Genomic DNA, 21,293 nt, shown 5'->3' with positions numbered 1-21,293 from the left:
ACTTGCTCTGCAAAACTGATAATTTCTGATGCCAAGATGGGAATGGAAATTAATTTGTCATTTAATTTTTAATAAGTTAAAGACATCTCGGTGACACAACCGATCAGTCTGCACGTGCGTGCCAGAGGGGTCCTTGAGGAATCCTCAGAGGGAAATGAAATACAACATCAAGTGCCGCGTCTGCGTGAGCTGAAGCACATAAAAGATTGAGCTGTTTAGGAGGGGAAAGGGAGAACGTGGGCATCCCCAAGCACCTCGGAATGCAGAGCAAATCTTCGTCAGCTAGCAGCCGGAGACAGCCAGGGGTTCATCCTTTGTATTGAACAGGACTTGGTGGGTTTGGGCCTGGATTAAGGGCCAGACACCAGGCACTACCCAGACCCATCCCCCCGCCCCGGGCAGGCTGTGGGTGGTGCCGGAGGGTGGATTCCTTGCTATTTTGCCTTTGCTATGCTCCCAGTCTGTTGCTCTTCACTCTCAATAAATTGCTTTCTTTCCCTTGTGGCTAAACTTCCCACCCAGCATGGCTACTCATGGCTCCTCGTCCTTGAAATACGTCCATCTCTCAAAGGACTTAGCTACCAAAAAAACGCTCCAGAGTGTTTTTCGTCACGATCTAAAACTATACCAAAGAATTGACCAGCACTGTCCACCAGCTCCACCAGCCTGTCGTGGAGCACGTCTGCGTGACGTCACTGCTCTCCAGGCCTGGGAACCTTGAACAAGCACCTCGGAGCAGTCCATTGAGTCCCACCGACCCCCACCCTGAGCTCCATCAACAGCTTCTCCCATGCTTTTCTTTCCTTTTCAGTGACTTCAGTGTTTCTAAACCAGTAGCCTGCTCTTTCTCTGACTCTGCTGCCCGCATGTGGTCTTTTGATCTAATTCTTACTTTATGCTTTTCCTAGTGAACGATACTAATGTTCAGTTTTTGGACCAAGACGATGACGATGACCCCGACACAGAGCTGTACCTCACGCAGCCGTTTGCATGTGGGACAGCGTTTGCCGTCAGCGTCCTGGATTCACTCATGAGTGCGGTGAGTAGGTGGGGGACACGGGGACCCAGGGACAGAGCGCCTCCAGCCTCCAATGCATGAGGGGCATGGGCTGGAGCTTGAACTACCCTGGAGAGCCGAACCACACCGAGCTTGCCATCTGGAAGGGGATACTGATGTTATTTAAATTAGCACACAGGTAACCGTCTGATTATAAATTCTTGAAAGTGCAAGGAAGGCTATGAGTAAATACCGGTAAGCACTTGATGTGGTCTCGGGATCAGAGAAGGATTTCTCCAAAGAAAGAATATATATTTTATGTTGCTCAAAGTCTGAGCAATAAAGATGGGAGATTTTATGGGGAAGAGAATCCCCCAAAGAAGGACAGCAAAGGTAAAGGCCTGGTGGGGTACCTGACAGGCTCAAAGAAGGCAAAGAAAGCCTGCGTCGCTGGACCTCAGTGAGAGAGGGGAAGGGGAGGACAAGGCAGAGTTGGACCCACAGGACCTCGAAACCCATTTGCGTGTTTCTGGTCTTTCTCTTAAGAGCAGTGAGGAGGCGTTGAAGGGTTTTAAGTTGGCAAGTGATGTGATCAGGTTTATGTTTTGAGGGGGTTGCCTGGGCAGCTGTGTGGAGGATGGCTCAGGAGGCAAGATGGCAGCGGGTAAGTCTGAGTAAGGGGCTCTCGTAGCGTGGAGTAGGGTAGAGCCCTCGGGGCTGGAGGAAGGTGGATGGGTTTGAGTGGTGTTTGTCAGTAAAATCGAGAGGACTTGGGAATAGATTGAATATGAGCAAAGGCGGAAGAGGACAAAGCGTCAAAGGTGTCTCCTAGGTCACTGCCAGTCACTGAGACTCAGTCCTGGGAGAGGCGTGGGTGTGAGGCAAGGCCTGGCCTGTTCTCTGCCCCAGTGAAGGCACAGAATGGTGGCAGAGAGAGGAGGGTGGGCTGCCAGGGATCCAAAGCATCTTCAGTTTCTTTTATAACTTGATATGCGTCGAACAATCAAGGCATTTGTGTTTTCACTTGTGAGACCAAAATCAAATGACAACTAAAAAGTAGGTCCCGTCTCAAAGAAGCCATCTCGAGCTGCAAAAGGCAAAGCAGACCAGAATGGAGATTATGAAGTATTCCCACTTTATTGGCTTTAGTGGCTTTATTTATTGTATAGAAAAGTCTTTTTGGGGGGGAATTCTCAACTTCACTCTTTTTATAAATACAGACATAGGCTGGATAAAAACTGACCTTTGGAGAAACCACAAAAAAAGAGTTTTACTGAATCCATTAAAACCATAAACATAGCCCAGAGAGTTTTTATACACATATATTTCTTCAAATGCTTAAGAAGGCTATTCTCAAAAACAAAAAAAAAAAGAAAAAGAAGGCTGTTCTCCTGCATGTGTTAAACAACTGATATGCTAATTATGCATTATTCTCATCTATTCATTAAAGCTAATCCCAGAAGGACCTCTATTTGAGGAAAGAAAAAGCATAAAGCTTTTTAAGACTAATTTAGGTTATTCTATATTCCTGAATGTGGTCCAACTACAAGCATATCTTAGTGAAAAATCAGAATTATAGATTTAAAAATAAATATGAAACAACATTCATCTGAATTAAGGTTGACTGGGCTTCATGCCATCCCACTGCTTGCCAAACCAAGAAGGAGAGAAAGCAGTCCTTACTGAAGGCCATCCTGCTTTCCCAGGGCTCACGACCTTTCTGATGGTCTGAGGGTACTGAGCCTCACCTTTCTACCTGCCAGTGATGTTGGGCTTCGTTTGGGCAAACTCCCTAAGCAGGCCAGAGGGCATGATGGAGGCAACAGGATGTGCTTATTACAGTGCTGTATTCTCTGTAATAGTCCTCGCAGTCTCCAAGTCCACTTTCAAACAGATTTCTGTAATTCATCTCCTCAGAAGATTCATTTTATTTCTGATCCTAATCAGACAGATTTCAGAAGACTGTTCTCACTAAAAGATGATGAAACAGTTTATAGTCGATGTTTTTTCAGAACTGTAAAATACTCGATCCAAATTTTTAAAGATCCACACTTACAAAATTGTTTCCACAGATCAGACACGCCATATATTCCAGGTGGGACCAGCTACATAATTTGAAAGGCTACTTTTTCATAAGTTACTAAGAATTTCAAAAGGGTGACAGCAGAGCATTGAACCAAATGAGGGCCTCTTCTGAGCGTGGGCCCTCGGTGACAACGCAGGCCACACACCCATGAAGCCAGCCCTGGTTCCAAGGGATACAACTGTTTTTAAGCACCAAAGCGCTTCACCTCTACACAGTCAAGGGGGCACACTGTGGCCACGGGGTGGGAGTGAGTGGCACATCTAGATTTGAGTCGCACCATTCTCTCTACAGCATCACTGTAGAGAGAAACTCAGCTGAGAAATCAAAGTAGATTGGTTTGACATTTTTTAAAAAATCTGTCTCTAATCTCCTTTGAAATGCAAACTAAAATGTTTGGGAGAAGGTGGCTAAGGCGTGTATGAATACAGTAGTCTGCTAGCAAAGCAGCACTTCTCAATTCCAGCCTGGGAAAAAGCGGTGTCAGGAATCTAGTAACCATCATTGTCATGATCGGCAGCAGCGTAATTTATTGAGGGTCCAGCACTGTACGAAGCGCTTCATTACTATTACTGCAGACAGTATTATTTTGGACAATAATGGACAATAATGTGAATAAGCCTGCTCTAAGTGTTGAAGCAAGACCTATTTAACTGATCCACTGTTGTGACTTCTCAAATCACTCAAAATGCCTATCCACTTATTCCAGGCCTTGTTTTCATTGTCTAGGATAAGCAAGTCCCACAGTGAGGTCTCAAATTGGATCTGGTTCAACAGACCCAATTGGATCTAGACCTTCTGATTACTTGTGATTTCTTGGCATTTCACCCCAACCCTAATTTATGAAAAAAAAAATAGGAGATTATCTCGTACCAAGGCAGTAAGTAGAAGGAACTAAAAGGGTTGGCAGGAATATAAATTGAGAAAGTGAGACTCCAAACAGCGGGAGCTGGAGGTAAGCTTCCATCTCAGGCATTCGCTTACAAGCAATATCACTACATCCACACGTACATCTCTTTAGATGCCTATGATCTCCTTTTTCTAGCGCTCCTCCCCAAATTGCCATTGAATCATGTGTCTAAACACTCTCTGAATATTGTCCTTCATAACTCAACTCCTGCTGCTCACCGCTTCATTTGTGAAGAAGAAGAATGTTTTGATTCATCACATGCATTCCTAGAACAGCTAGGGATGTTACAGACATGGCCTCCTGGCTTTTCCCTGCAAATCAACAGCAGAAACACATGATGAGTGGGAATAATTATGCTTATGGGTATATGCCTCTAAGAAGAAGGACACAAGAAATGTATTTTTCAGAACCATCCAGCTTGATGCTCATACACACATGAGAAAGATGAAAGGAAGCCTCTTGGTAAAACTGGCTCATGAGTATTTAGATTTCTTTTCCACACAGTACCCACTTTCCCCTACCCTCACCCCAGTTTGAGTTCTACCCGGACCCTCCCTAGAAAGAAAAAATTAGGGACTCAAGAGCCAGACTGCTTGCCTGTGGATCCCAGCACTGCCACTTACTGGTTGTATAACCTTAACCTCTTTTTGCCTTAGTTTTCTCATCTTTAAAATGGGAATAATAGTAGTACCTACCTCATAGGACTGTTGAGATGATTGAATGAGTAATGAGTGCAGCGCTTAGCACATGGCAAGCTCTATATGCATGTACTGTTATTAATCAATACATTATTGGGCACTTACTAAATACCAGGCACTATTATTCATGCTGGGCATCCAGCAGTGAAGAAGAAAGATAAAGACCCTGCCCTCGTGTGGTTTGAACTGTCATTCTAGTGGGCAGTCACTAGGTAAGTGACAGTAACAGTGGGTACCTGAATAATGTCAGATAAGGATAACTAATTTGAAGAGTAGGACATACTTTGAATGGGTGTGGAGACCTATTTTAGCCACAGTGGTCAGAGTAAAACTGTCTTAGAAGGTAACTTGGAAGCTGACACTGAAAATCAGAAGAGAGCAGCTGGGGGTGAGGGTAACTAGCTTTCCAAGGCAGAGAGCTGGCCTCTCTTCCAGAAATAACCGAACTTATGTTGGTAAGACTTTAGAATAGGACCATCTGGAAGATGAATCACATGATGTACTCTCTTAACTGTACTTGCATGAAGGGCTGAACCCTTGAGGTACGTTACCGAGAGGGCTGAGTTCTCAGGCAGCCCAGTGCCATGTGACATCGGTTACCTAAACAAATTCTTCTTCTGTAGCTCTACTCCTTACACTCCACTCAAGAGCCACCATTTAGGCAGTCTAGCTCACAAGGAGACAGACAGTCCACCGTCCACCGTGCAACAGATGAGCTAGCACCGCTGTCAGCATGGCAAATGGACTCAGAATATGCCCCTGCTGTCACATCAGGCCAGGCAGGCCCAGGATGGAAAAGAAAATCAAATAGTTCTCATCCCTCATGAAAGAAAAATACTAAAACTAAAAATCTACACCATGAAAACTAGCAAATATAAAAAATGGCAGCTATGACATGGAAAATGACAATTTTAGAGCAATTATAAACGAAAGGCAAAGTGCCATTAAAGTTAAGGCAATGTTATTAAAAGATGTGTTAATTTTCAGTTAAATTTTCTATAAAAGACCAATTAGTTTAAAAGGCTTGACAGCATTAACTGTGAAACATAAGCTCTGGTAATTATACTTCAAAAAAATAAAAAGAGGAAGATGCTCCAGCGTGTTGGAGACCCAGGTGCAGAGGGGCCTCCGTGGAGCAGGCTAGGTGGCGCTGCGGGCTCAGATTTCCCTGGTGTAATCTGCTGGTCCTTTCCCCAGCATTTCTGGGTTTCCTCAATGTCTGATATTCTGTCTACTTACAGAATCTGAGGATCCCCGAAGTTCAGAGGCTCAGGGGTCACACACGTGATCTGGGCCAGCTCTCTGATATTAGAGCTGAGAACGCAGAGGCACAGGGAGAAAGGGATTTTCTAAATTGGTTGCACTGTTAGCTGGTTGTTCTTTTTATAAACAGTCCTTTATTGAGTATTTGTTGTGCATTAGAATTACACAAACGATCTCATTTAACACTATCCTGTAATCTGGGTTTTGTTTTGTTTGTTTTAATCCCTGTTATATGCATGAGAAATCCAAGACCTAGAAAAGTTGGGCAACTTTCCTATTGTCATAGCTATTGAAAGGCGAAGCAGGGATTTTAGACTACAGCAGCTGAATTCTGAAGTCTACACATAGATCCCGAGGTGCCATGTTGCCATACTTAGATGATAGGCTGCCCCGACCAGATGTGGAACCCTGACCTTAGCGCTGGGAAGAGGGACTCCCATATTCCTTAGACTACACAGGTCTCTGGATCCCAGGCACTGAGCAGGACCCTGGAGAACTCTGTTCCCCAACAAACATGTGACACAGGAACAGCCATTGCAAAGGCCTTTAGCCAAAGCATCCCTGAAGACTAGTCCTGCCAGGGTTGGAGGTTCTATGTGAGACTCCTTCACAAGGCTTCTAGCACAGGCATAGTGAACATGGGCTATGGTAGGGCACAGAAAAGACCAGCAGTGCAAAAGCGTAGGAGGCAAAGGATCACACCTACGTATTACAGAGTTCTGTGTTTCTTCAATCTAGTGTTTCCGTTAACCCAGAAAAGAATTGTGCCTTCTGGGTCAGGTGAGTTGTAGAGAGGTTTATTCTAGCTGCCACATCCTGCACAGGAATAGTCTTTGATGATTGGCATTTGAAGTCCTAGCACCTGGTTTGCCCCCATGATGCTGAAACAGTCACTTCCTAGGCAGAAAGCGCTAGATGTGATATTTAATTGCAGACTGCTCTGTACTCTGTGAGTGGTACCCTGGCCCCATAATGAAATGTGTGCCTTCCAAAATGGCTGACTGGACATCCTTTTTCAGGAGAAGCATTGCCTTTCCACTGAGTTGCTCAGATCACAAAGAGACCTTGAAACATGCTCGGAGCATACCCATATGCAGTGCTCAAAGTACTTCCCTGCAGCTGAATATTGGGGCATCAAAATGGGGGCAAGAGTGCTCTGCTAACAGACATCATTATTCTCGGCCACAGCAGGTACTGTGGCCCAAAGCACTGCTCCTTGATGCCTGCATGAAAAAAGAGAAAGGAGAGAGATCTGGGATATAGTCCCAGCTCAGGGGGCAGAGAACTGTGCTCAGTGTCGTGAGTGGTTCCAGAATTTTTCAGGGACCTGTAAAATGCTCTGACCCACCCTGAAATTACACCCCTTGATGGGCAATTTTGAAAGTGACACACTCTTGGAGTAGCGCACAATTTCAGTCCAAACCAAGATCCAGGGATTAGTAGGTGCTCAATAAATGTCAGCGACTGATTGATCGAAAAGATTATGCTGTTTCAGTGTAACTGATTTCAACGCAGAAGGGGAAACATGTGAAGGTCAAATCCTAAAGATTTGACGAAACAACAGCCTTTCGTGATGACCTTCCTGACCTACCGTTGCAGAGCAGAACTTAGAGTGTTCTTTGTTTAAGAACCATTGACTGTGTTTTCCTTAGACAATGTATTCATGTTCAGTTGGAAAATTTTGAAAGCTCAGATATATATAAAGAAGAAAATTTAAACAAACCGTATTCCCAACACCCAAAGATCAGCATGGTTAGTATTTTGGTATATTTCCTTCCAGATGGGTAGATAAATATGGAATCACCCAGTTTTATATCTTGGTTTTGTTTCTTTTCAAAGTTATTATTTTTCTCAGAGTGTTTAATCATGTCATATTCTTGGGTATCACTGCAAGACCTCCATAGGACTTCCTGAGACTCAGACATATGGTTGTTCCAGAATCTGTTTAAACATTATCTATTGTGGGGCATTTCCGTTTTTAATTTTTTTATTATAACAATAATTAACCCTGCGATAAGTATTACTGTACGTAAATCTTTGAGCAAGAAGCAACTTATTATCTTGAGGTAAACTTACCAGGCTTTTAATACATGTGAACATATTTAAAGCTCTTGGTAGACATTGCCAGATTATCCCCCAGAAACAATTGTACCAGTTGCACTACCATCACTGGTGTGTAAATGCCATCTCTTGCACTTCAGCGGGCACTGATTATCATTTTCCTTAGGGGGCCCTTTAATTGTGTTTACGGTAGTTCTGAAGTACACATAATTTTAATTTGTGTGTAGAACCATGTAAATGCATATTTTGTGAATTCTTCTATAGTTTTTATGCCTAAAAAGTGCTTGCTGAACAAGACAACTCATCAGGTATCCTGAGATTGGTTAAATATTCAGCTATATTTTCATCAGGTTGTTTGTGGCTATGTTTTTTTGCCTTTAACTATTTTATAGCATTTACCTCCTTCTCCCCTCCCAACTTTATTGAGATATAATTGATTTATAACATTATGTAAGTTTAAGATGTGCAATGTTATATGTATACATTGTGAAATGGTTACAACAGTAAGGTTCATTAATCCATCACCTCACCAGCAATTTTTTGTTGTCATTGTTGCTGAGAACTTTAAAAGTCTACTCTTAAGCAGTTTTCAGATATTCAATATGGTATTGTTAAGTGCAGGCACTATGTTGTAGTACGTTATGTCCCCAGAATTTATTAATTATATAACTGCAGTTTATATCCTATGACCACCTTCACTCATTTCCCCAACCTGTACCTCCTGCCTCTGGCAACAACCAATCTGTTCCCTGTTTCTGTAAGATCCACTTTATTTAGATTTCACATATAAGTGAGAGTATACAATCTTTGTATTTCTCCGACTTGTTTCACTTAGCTTAATGCTCTCAGGATTCATCTGTGTTGTTGCATATGGAAAGATTTCCTTCTTTTTATGGCTAAATATTATTCCACTGTATATATACCACATTTTCTTTATCCATTCATCTCTCACTGGATACTTAGGTTGTTTCCGTGTCTTGGCTATTGTAAATAATGCCACAGTGAACGTGGGGTACAAAAGATATCTATCACTTTGAGATAGTTACTTCATTTCCTTTGGATATATATCCAGAAGTGGAATTGCTGGATCATATGGTAGCTATCTATGTTTGTAATTTTTCGAGGCACCACCATACTGTTTTGCATAGTGGCTGTATCAGTTTACATTCCCATTAGCAGCATACAGAGGTTTCCTTTTCTCCACATCCTCACCAACACTTGTTATTTCTTGTCTTTTTGACAATAGTCATTCTAACAGGTGTGAGATGATATCTCACTGTGTTTTTTTTTTTTTTGCGATACGCGGGCCTCTCACTGCTGTGGCCTCTCCCGCTGCGGAGCACAGGCTCCGGAAGCGCAGGCTCAGCGGCCATGGCTCACGGGCCCAGCCGCTCCGCGGCATGTGGGATCTTCCCGGACCAGGGCACGAACCCGCGTCCCCTGCATCGGCAGGCGGACTCCCAACCACTGCGCCACCAGGGAAGCCCCTCACTGTGGTTTTGATTTGCATTTCCCTGATGATTAGTGATGTTGAGCATCTTTTAAGGCAGTGGTCTCCAACCTTTTTGGCACCAGAGACCGGTTTCGTGGAGGACAGTTTTTCCACAGATGGGGGCGGGTGGGTGGGGTAGAGGGGATGGTTCTGGCGGTAATGTGAGCAATGGGGAGCGGCAGATGAAGCTTCGCTCGCTCGCCCGCCCGCCACTCACCTCCTGCTGTGTGACTTGGTTCCTAACAGGCTGCAGAGGGGTATTGGTACACGGCCCGGGGGATGCGGACCCCTGTTTTAAGGTACCTGTTGGCCATTCGAATATCTTCTTTGGAAAAATGTCTATTCAGTTCCTTTGCCCATTTTTTAATCAAATTTTGGGGGTTTTTTTGCTACTGAGTTGTTTAATAAATTCCATTTACTGCCGTTTTTAGAAATTTAGAATAAATATATTTTCATAGTAGAAAATATATAAAATAAATAAAATTATAGGAAAAGATGAAAATCAGTTAGAATTCTATTACCAGGAATTAATCACCATGTAAAATTTGGGGGTACTAAATACATAATATTTTTACATAACTATAACATAATACTACACAATACTAAGTATTTACATAATACTAAATATTTTTACATAACTAACTATATCTGTGGGGGTCTGCACCTTTAACATGAGTTTTAGATCATAGTGTTTTTTGGATCCTGCTTTTTGAATATTTTAGTGTTATGTCATGTAACATAACATGCTCTGAAAGCATAATATTAATATCTGTACAATGTAAGTCACATATGTGTATCATTATTTATTTAATCATTACCATATTGTTGAAAAAAACTTTTTTCCAGATAACCAATTTCTTCTAAATCATTTGCTGAGTAAACATCCCTTCTCCATGGTGCATTATGCTTTCCTTATCATATTAAGAAATGAAACAGGAAACTTTTTTGTAAAGGGCCAGATGGTGAATATTTTAGGCTTTTGAGAGCCATACAGACTCTGTTGAAACTACTCAATTCTGCCATTTTAGCACAAAAGCTGAAAGCATTTTAGTAAACAAATGGGCATGTCTGGGTCTCAATAAAACTTTATTAAAAAAAAAAAAAAAACAGGTGGCAGTCGGGATTTGGCCCAAGGCCCTGATTTTCAATTCATTCTGGTTGATCTTCTAATTTTTAATATTGCCTACAATGTTTAGTTATAAAATCTTTAATATTATAATACCTCAGAGGACAATTTCATAAACTGTTTCCAGAGGAAATTTAGCATAATTTTATCAAGTTTAAAAACGTATCAGCTCACTAAACTCACTAAATATCCTCTTGCTATTTCATTAATTGATGCTTTTTTATTTCATCCTTCTGTTTTTCTAAGATAAAAAAGAACAACAAAAAATTCTTTTAATACTTAGAATTATTTGCTGAAATTCTTTCATATTTAATAATAAAAGCACTTAAGGCTCTGAATTTGTCTCTGTAGCTTTGGCCTCAATCCATGACATTTTTATATGTCATTTTCAAATAATCTTTAATTTTTAATACTCTGTATTCTGAGTTTGATTTCCATCTTGACCCACAGTTATTTAGGATACTTTTTAAAAACAAACTTGGAAGTGTTGGGATATTTACTTTTGTACCTACGACTCTATTTTTTAAATATAGACCATACAGCTCATACTTTATTATATATATTGAGATTTTATACTTTGGGCCATCGATCATACTTTGTAATTATTGTTTGGATGCTATCTAAAATGGTACGAAGTTTAACACAAATCTAATAAATACCCTTATTACATCCTTCATTTCCTTATATTTTGGTCTCTTTGAGCTGTGAAAACAAGAAACACGATGATATTTCACATATCAATTTTACATATGACTCTCAGTCCATGTTTAATTTGCTATAATGGCTAATTCGTTTTGCTGTCTATATTTCAGTTATAATATTTTCTCCATAAATATGTTATATATTTATTGTAAACTTTAATTATGAACATAGAGTTAAGTCGCTTAATGTAATATTTAAAATTTTCCCCTTTAAATATATTTTTCTTTGCCTGTTTTGTTTTGTTTTTTCCTCTTTACCTTTGAGACACCAGAGTTTGATTTTGGTTTTTGAACAAGTTTGAGAATCTTTGCCCTTTTATCAAATCATTTAGCTCATTTATGTTTAGTTATGTAACCTACAATGCTAAAATTTTGCATTATGCTTTATGATTCTGTAATTGTGTCTTTAATTATCTGTCTTTGTGTACATGGTCTATATTTTGTATGCTTCTTTTCTCTAGTGATGTGAAAATTATACGTTCTATTTTTAACTCTAGTTAGTGGTTACCAGGCACTCTATAAATATACTTGAAACTATATTTTCTTAGTATTATTATCTAGAAAAAGGTAGTAGCTCTTGATTCCTCCCTCTATAAGATCAGGGAATTTACATGTCTTAACTTTCATCATCTTTCTCCTACTTCATTTTTCTGACTTTTAAAAATAATTTAATATTACTGTATTAATAGATAATTTTATGTCATATTTTCTCTTTCAAGAATTACTTTTGACATTTGCCTTCAGTTTTGTAGTAATATATCCTTTATTAAATTCCATGTTTTAATATATTTCACCAGTATTTTTTTTTTTTTTTTTTTTTTTTTGCTGTACGCGGGCCTCTCACTGTTGTAGCCTCTCCCGTTGTGGAGCACAGGCTCCGGATGCGCAGGCTCAGCGGCCATGGCTCACGGGCCCAGCCGCTCCGCGGCATGTGGAATCTTCCCGGACTGGGGCATGAACCTGTGTCCCCTGCATCGGCAGGCGGACTCTCAACCACTGTGCCACCAGGGAAACCCCTTCACTAGTATTTTTAAACAAAATTTGCTCATATTTTAATTTTTAAAAGTTTAAAAAGATCTTGAAGGAAGATGATTTTGTTTCCAAGTATTTTTTAAATGAAGTAAATCCATAAATGCTTAGGTACCTAGAGAAAAAAAATATTTCTATTGATTTCACAGATGATCAACAGTGTAGCTATGTGTAGAATTCTTGGAATAAATGTGTCCTTTCAAAACTCAGTTGATATAGCTCTTTCCTAGATAAGTCTGCGGCTAACCTGATCTTGTACATTTTTTTTTTTTCCTAACAGCATTGTGTTAGGTCACGTTTTTCCTTTACTATTTTAAATTCAAATGTTCATCTAGTACAGGTCTAGGTGTTGGCTGCATTCACTCGGTGAACCATCTTCATCCTCATCCTCAGTTCATTCTTCAGCTCAGGCAGGTTGTATTCATTTGTTTCCTTGCTTGCTTGCTCATTTTTACCTGTTTGAATTTTGTTTACAACTTTCATTTGTGAACACTTGCTATTTATCAATTTGACCTCTGTTGTCTTTCCTCAACCAGCATTCTCATTAAGAAAAAAAAAAAAAAAAGGAAAGAAAGAAAGGGAAAGGAAGGAAGGAAATCTCTACCCATTTCTCTATGTAGTTGTTCAGGTGATTTTCTTAGTTTTAATTCCACATTTTTTTGTGTGTGTATGTGTGATTTTCAGTTCTACACCTTATTGATTTTTTTATTGTGATAGGAACACTTAATATGAGATCTACCCATTTAACACATTTTTCAGTGTACAATACAGTATTTTTAATTACTGCTTCTTAACAGATAAAAATCTGGCCATTACAAGTTTAGTTACCTTTTAACTCTTTTTTAAAAACACCTTTAGCTATCATTGAGCTATCATTAACATCATGCAATTCACCCATTTAAAGTGTACAAGTCAATGATTTCTACTATAATCGCAGCTACGTACAGCCATCACCACAGTAGACTTTAGAACATTTTCATTGGCTCAAAAAGAAACTCCATATCCTTTAGCTATCCGCACTACCCCTCTGTCTCCTTCCCCCCAGCCCTAAGCAACAGTAATCTACTGACTATAGATTTGCCTCTTCTGGACATTTTAGATAAGTGGAATCATACAATATGTAGTCTTTTGTGAGTGGCTTCTTTTACTTAGCATAATGTTTGGAAGGTTCATCCATGTTGGAGCATGTATTAGTACTCCATACCTTTTTATGGCCTAATGATCATGCATGGATATAACACGTTTTGTTTGTGCATTCATTAGGTGATGGACGTTTGGATTATTTCTACCTTTTAGCTATTATGAATAATGCTGCTATAAACATCCATGTACAAGTTTTCATATGGACATAATTTTCATTTCTCTTGGGTATATACATAGGGGCAGAATTACTGGGTTTTATGGTAACTTGTTTAACCATATGAGGAACTGCCAAACTGTTTCGCTAAGTGGCTGTATCATTTTATATTCCCACCAGCATTGTGTTAGGGTTCTAATTTCTCCACATCGTCACCAACTCTTGTTATGATCTTTCTTTTTTATTTTGGCCATGCTAGTGGGTGTGAAGAGGTATCTTGTTGAGGTTTTGATTTGTATTTCCCTGATGACTAGTGATGTTAAGCATCTTTTCATTTGTTTGTTTAACATTTGTATATCTTTTTCAGAGAAATGTTTATTCAAGTATTCTGTCCATTTTTAAATTTGAGTCACTTTTCTTTATGTTCTTGTATTGCAAGATTTTTTAATATATATTTGGATACTAGACCCTTATGGGATATACGGTTTGCAGATATTTTCTCTCACTGTGTAGGGTTTCTTTTCACTTTCTGGTTAGTGTACTTTGTGCACAAACAATTCTCAATTTTGATGAAGTTTAATTTACATATATTTTTTCTTTCGTTGCCTATGCTTTGGGTGTCATATTTAAGAATCAGTTTTCAAATCAAAGTTCATAATTATTTACCTTTATGTTTTCTTCTAAGTTTTATAGTTTAACCTTTTATATTTAGGTCTTTGATCCATTTGGAATTAATTTTTGCATATGGTGTGAGGTAGGGGTCCAAATTTATTCTTCTGAATGTGGATACCCAGTTGTGGTAGCAACATTTGTTTAAGAGACTATATTCTTTCTCTGTAGAATGGTCTTGGCACCTTTGTTGAAAATCAGTTGGTACACAGTGTATGAGTTTATTTCTGGACTCTCAATTTGATTCCAATAGTCCATGTCTATCCTTATGGCAATAACATACTCTCTTGATTATAGTAGCTTTGTGGTATATTTTAAAATCAGGAAGTGTGAGTCCTCCAACTTTGTTTTTCCTTTTCAGGATGGTTTGGTTATTTGGGGGGTGCTTGCAATTTCACATGAATTTTAAAATCAGTTTTTCCATTTCTGTAAAAATGGTCTTTGGGGTTTTGATAGCAACTGCATTGAATCTGTAGATTGTTTGGGGGAGTATTGCCATCTTAAGAATGCTAAGTCTTCCAGTCCATGAAGTTGAGATATCTTTTCATTTATTTAGATTTTCTTTAATTTATTTCAACAATATTTTGTAGTTTCCAGTGTACCAATCTTGAACCTCCTAAATTTATTCCTAAATATTCTGTTCTTTGTGAAACTATTATAATGAGAATTGTTTTAATTTAATTGTCTTAATTTCATTCTTATATTGTTCATTGCAAGTACGTAGATACACAAATGATTTTTGTGTATTGTTTTTTGTATCCTGCAACCTTGCTGAACTCATTTGTTACCTATAATATCATTTTAGTGTTCTTTAGAATTTTCTATTTACAAGATCATGTCTTCTGTGGATAGAGATAGTTTTACATCTTCCTTTTTGATATGGATAACTTTATTTTTTTCTAGCCCTGGCTAAGACCTCTAGTGCTATGTTGAATAGAAGCAGTGAGAGTTGGCTTCCTGGTCTTGTTCCTGATCTAAAAAGAAAGCATCCAGCCTTTCACCAATAAGTCTGATGTTAGCTGTGGGTTTTTAATATATGCCCGTAATCAGGTTGAGGAAATTCCCTTTCACTACTAGTTTGTTGAGTGTGTTTATCATGAAAAAACGTTGGATTCTTTTTAACCATTTTTTTATTACATTCATTTTAATTTCAATATCTTACATTTAAAAATAATTGAATAAGTTGTATGAAGTCAGCTTTCTTACCATCTGATCTTTTACTTGTTATAGATACTCTCTCTCTCTCTCTCTCTCTCTCTCTCTCTCTCTCTCTCTCTCTCTCTATATATATATATATATATATATACTATTTTATTTTTTATTTTTTTTTTTGCGTACACGGGCCTCTCACTGTTGTGGCCTCTCCCGTTGTGGAGCACAGGCTCCGGACGCGCAGGCTCAGCGGCCATGGCTCACGGGCCCAGCTGCTCCGCGGCATGTGGGATCTTCCCAGACCGGGGCACAAACCCGTGTCCCCAGCATCGGCAGGCGGACTCTCAACCATTGTGCCACCAGGGAAGCCCGATACTCTATATTTTTTTTTAAATTGATTTTGATTCTAAAACAAATGCTTCCTAAATTTTTTTTACGTCTTCCAGTAACTATTTAACCAACCAAAAGAATGCTTTTCCTTTATATCTTAAATGCTGTCTCTCCCTTTTTAAAAATATTTATATTGGCTCTTTCTTTCTCTCTGTACATCGGAGCAAGGAGAGGTCTGTTTTTCAGTGTACGAGGTTGTGAATGTTCTGCCGTCCACATTTCACGCCGGTGGACTCCTCCCTGGGTGTTGATCTAGAAGGGTAATTATAGCACAGAGGCCTTTGTCACAGTTCTGTGTCCAGCACTCCTTCATTTAATGTGCTGCAGAGCTGGGGCCGGGGGGTGATCTTCTGCTTCTGATGATGGGCTGTTGGACTATAGGGAAGGGGATTTGCCTCTGAAGACTTTGGGAAATGTTTTCACATGTGCCCTGAACCAGCCTCCACGAGAGTTCACCTGTGGTGGCCAGTCCTGTGGAGGCTGTCACAGTCCAGGATGCAGTCCCCCTTGACCCTCACTGGGCCTTTGCTCAGTCTAAATGGGGTCTTGTCATGGAGGCAGCCTGAGAAGTGCAGGTTCAAGGGTAAAATGAATGGCCTTGGTTTGCACCACCCCCCTCTGCCTGCCACCACCAACCCACCAAAAAAAGCCAGAAAAGATTTTTTAAAAGGGAAGATTGGGAATGGGTTGACCTCTCCTCAACAAAGGCCTGAGTCTCTGATAATCAGGCCAGAAATTATTTCTCAGGGCTTCCTGTGCACGAAGCGCTTTTCTAAGTGCCTCGCACATATTGGCTGTATAGTCCTTATAACCACTCTATTATATTTTACAGATCATGACACTGAGGCACAAAAATGAGAAATAACTTTCCAAAGTCACGCAGCTACTAAGTGGTGAGGTCAGCGTTAAACCTCCAGCCTGCCTCTCACCCCTTCACCGCGCCAGCAACATTTCCTCCCTTACTTGTTTTTCTTCTGCTCCTCTGCCCCAGGGCATATCTGAGCTCTGTTAGATGATACATTCTCCTTAGGGTCTGACTGGTTCTGACTCACACTCCTAGTTTCCTTTGCTATTGAAATTTTGTATCACTTTGGGTATTTTTGTGAGTACTTCAGTGAGGAGAGTGATTCCAGCCTGGCTAGCAGCTATCATCTTAACTCAGAAGTCCTCATGGAATTCGTTGCATATAAACTTGATCTTAATGACAGTGCTTATTTTATGGATGAGAAAATCAAAGCCCAGAATGATTAGGCAACTTCCCCCAAGACATAGGACTCGTGATGGCCAAGCGGGAGAGAACTCATCCTTACCCCACTAGATTTTTGCCCCGTGAACTGTCCAAAAAACTGCTGAAGTTAAAATGCAGCTGTCTTGCCTAACCTGCTCCCAAAGGTCCATCCATCCTCAAAAGCCACAGGCAAACTTTGGCTTGATATTATTTAGCCTGTTTGACTTCTTCTTACACTGGAAAACGGAAAACAGACCCTTAACTGACATTTTTCTCAAATTAGGCTGTGTGACAAATGTCTTTTTGAGCTCTTTTATTTGACATCCTATTAATTTTTTAAAGCTCCCATTGTCTTGTTCCTGACAGACCTGTTATGTTTCAGATGTGAGACAAATGTACACGTGTAGAGGGAACTTCTTTAATAAGCTGTATTCACCTCAGACCACTGAGGTTACGTAAGAGCAAAAACACCAGGGGACCCACCTTGTCATAAATTGATCTGGCATATTTAATTGACAGGGACTTCTGGTTTAGCCTGTTACAAAGCATGTGATAAAATTGTTGAACGTGTGGCCTTAATGACGCTCTTGGCATCTCGTTCCAACCGAGAGAGAAGTTCTGCCATTGTTGGAAGAGGCAGCTTCCTGGCACGTGGGTTACAGGAGCTCAGGGGCCATCCTGCCTGGGTCGGGCTGCATTTTCTTACACACACCCAAGGTCCCTGAGCAAGCAGGAGAGGAAGCCATATTTACATCCCAATTAGCACCGATTATGATAAACACCAACCATGTTGACGTTAGCCCTTCAATAAAAATCCCCTGAATCAGTTTTTAAAAGTCAGGCTCTCGTGGCAGAACCAAGTAGGAGAGAAAAGAATTGAATAATTGGAGGCTGCTGTCTTTTCACTTCCCACATAAAATTATTTGAAGAGACAGGCCGGAACTTTAAACAGGAGATATCAAGGAAAGTTGTCATTTGAATGTCGGTTGTCATGACTTTAGGAAGTTTGCTTAAAGGAACCCCCCCCCCCCCACCGTTCTCTTCCCAGACATACTTCAATGACAACATCCTCACCCTGATACGGACCCTGGTGACCGGAGGAGCCACGCCGGAGCTGGAGGCTCTGATCGCCGAGGAGAATGCACTGCGCGGGGGCTACAGCACCCCCCAGACGCTGGCCAATAGGGACCGCTGCCGCGTGGCCCAGTTAGCACTGCTGGACGGGCCCTTTGCGGACCTGGGGGTGAGTTCAAGGGGGCAGAGGGCACCTGAGCTGGCTGTTTGGGAATGGCGGGATCCAAATGTGTCAGACAGTGACAGGCTAGGTCTCTGCCTTTGCTACTTTCTACAGGAAAAGAACTGTAAGAGGTGATGCTTATGGCTTACTGTGTAGCAGGCACTGGGCTTTACATGTATTCATTCATTTTAATCCCCATGGTGACCCTTTGATGTAGGTTCTCTTATCAGACGCTTTAAGGAAACTGGGGCTCAGAGAGACTGAGGACTGGCCCTATAAGGAATTTGCACTAGGGATCCTGGCTTCAGAGCCTGTGGGCTTACTGACTCCCCTCAGGTACCTTCTGCCACAGATGGGAGGCATTGGGGGGGGGGGGCGGGTTCCAAATGCAGCCACGGCTGGGAGCCTTTTCTACAGGTCTTAGCATGACTCAGGGCTACTTAACCCCAACTGCACGTTAATAGGTCTGCCAGAGTGCCTGAACCAGGCTGGTGTGTGCAACCCAGAGGGAGACATCAGTCGCTTCAGCAGCAGCGGGGGCATGGGGGAGAGTGAATGGGTCCAGCCTCAGAGTTAGGTGACCTCGGTCTGGAATTAGAGACATTAAAGAATCCACATGAGATGTTGTTGGTTCGGCCAGCGGGTCTACGTGCACATAATAAGCTATGGTGTTCTGAAAACCACCGGTGCTGGGGTCATGCCCAGAATCCTGGGGGCTGAGTACAGCCATCAGTGGTTTTTAAAAGCCCCTCGTGGGCTATTAATTCTGAGGCTGGACCCAGTCACCCTCCCCCATGCCCCTGCTGCTGCAGAGGGACCCATGCCTCCCTTTGGGTTCCACGCACCAGCCTGGTTCAAGCACTCTGGCAGAAGTAAGCAGTCTTGAACCTTATTCCCAGCCCAACTCCATGGATGCATTCAGGGGCTGGAGCCCAGTCTTGGGAGCCAGTAAACCCATTGTACAAACAATAGTGCCACCCAGAAAGTCCAAATAGTGGAAAAGGAGCCAAGGAAAGGGTCACTTTCTCCATTTCTTCTGAAACCCTGATGCCAACTTGCACTATATTTTAGTTTGGTTATGGGCAGGGATCTATGCTAGACTGGGCTTTTTTAAAAGGCCACCTCCATAGCTAGTGGCTCTTTTTATCATCATTTACTCATTGATACACTTTAAAAGAATAAAGACTTTAAATAATGATAGGATCTGGCTCCTTTTGTGTTCTCTAATGTGATGCCCATCTGAAAACTTCGGAAACAGGAAGGACAGATGCAGTCACTTTATTCCCAGTGAAGTCAGCCTTTGGTGCCCTTCCTATAATAATATCTACCTGAAGCCAACTGGCTGCAGGAAGCCAGCATTTCTGAGTGAATGAGTTTGCTTTCACATTCCGCATCAGGCCCCAGACCCTTGGAAGGTGACTGTGAACTGATTAGAACTGTGAATCCCAGTTATTCAGCCTGCAGACCTCCAGCTCCTGGGGAAACACATTCCCTTCCACCCTTGCCATCTCTGAGGTCTGTAAATTGTGCTTTTCACACAGTCCTTCTCTGAAAGAGTCTGTCACCATAGTACCTGGTGGGGTCTTTTCTCCTGGCAGTGATTTTCATTATCACTCGAGCAGTTTTGACAACACGGTCAGATCACAGTGATTACAGCTGAGCTGGGGCTAAACATCATCACCATTTTGCAAAGCTGGTTTCTTCTCCTCAGCTGAACAGACATCTGAGACCTTCAAGCTTACACCATCACTTAAAATAAGGAGAGGCCCCATCTCCTTGGAGCTCTCATCGCTGCAGATGGAAAACTAGAGAGAACCAGAGGAAAACCCATTATTATCTGATTCCCCCAAAATCACCGGTATTGAGGTGTAGGCTATAAACCACACTAACTTCTTCAGCTACGGTTCCTTGGTACAGACCCTCCGACTCAGGAGACACCGAAATGAGCTTTCATTAAAAAGCCCTTTTCTCCCCGGGACCTCTCCTTTCAGGCAAATAAAAATGCTTTTTCTCTCTGTTCTTTCGTTGACTCCCAGGATGGTGGTTGTTATGGTGATCTGTTCTGCAAAGCTCTGAAAACATATAATATGCTTTGTTTTGGAATTTATCGGCTGAGAGATGCTCACCTCAGCACCCCCAGCCAGTGCACGAAGAGGTGAGTATGTTTCCACTCCCACCCGCAAGGCAGAGACATAAATGCCCTCTCCTGTCCCCCACAATGAGGGCAAAGGTCTACATACACGCTCTCAACGTGCAGATTACTCTGCCCACATTAAATCCGTCACTGAGTTTGTTGGTTGTGGGAAGCTTTTTTCTTTAATTACTAATAGCAGATATAAAGACATTGTGGGAAAAATTCAAGTTTTATGGGCTAGTTCCATCCATCACCTAATTACAGAAGTCTGAAGGCAAGCATGTCCTCCAGACTCCTGCTACTGGGATAATTCTGTTGGTACCTAATATAGAAATATTTCATATTGCTACTGTTTAAGGTAAATGGTTCCTTTGCCGTGTCTTAGACACCTATAGATATATAATTTTTTTTTATTGAAGTATAGTTGATTTGCAATGTTGTGTTAGCTTCAGGTGTACAGCAGAGTGGTTCAGTAATACGTGTGTGTGTGTGTGTGTATGTTCTTTTTCATAGATACCTATCTTTTTACTTAACGTATTTTTCAATTGACTTACTTTTATATATGTATTTTAAAGAAAACTATATATTATTGCCTGAAGCAGAAAAAAATAACATTTCGTATATGCTAGTTATATTTTTCTAATATGCATTAAAGTACATTCATAGCAGCCTAAAATTAAAAGTACATCCTAGAATTGCCAAAATCAGTGTGTTCATGTAATATACCCCAGGAAACAATGCCATAGAGATGAGTGTCTCTCAGACCTGCTTGCATAGTAGAATCACTGCAGGTACTTTTTAAAAGTAGTCTGATGACTCTGACTTC

General features: G+C 41.1%; 1 protein-coding gene across 1 annotated transcript in view; it reads left to right on the top strand.

Moving 5' to 3' along the window:
- KCNMA1 (potassium calcium-activated channel subfamily M alpha 1) overlaps positions 1-21,293 on the top strand; it is a 728,670-nt gene that overhangs the window by 695,230 nt on the left and 12,147 nt on the right. Inside the window, exons 23-25 of the mRNA XM_060126951.1 lie at positions 909-1,039; positions 18,145-18,339; positions 20,370-20,488. Coding sequence (XP_059982934.1) covers positions 909-1,039; positions 18,145-18,339; positions 20,370-20,488 — 445 coding nt within the window. The remainder of the gene's footprint in view (positions 1-908; positions 1,040-18,144; positions 18,340-20,369; positions 20,489-21,293) is intronic.

The sequence above is a fragment of the Lagenorhynchus albirostris genome, chromosome 16, assembly GCF_949774975.1.
Source record: "Lagenorhynchus albirostris chromosome 16, mLagAlb1.1, whole genome shotgun sequence".
Classification (NCBI taxonomy): domain Eukaryota; kingdom Metazoa; phylum Chordata; class Mammalia; order Artiodactyla; family Delphinidae; genus Lagenorhynchus; species Lagenorhynchus albirostris.
Note: the sequence above shows the minus strand (reverse complement) of the source record. Positions and strands in the feature narration are given on the sequence as shown.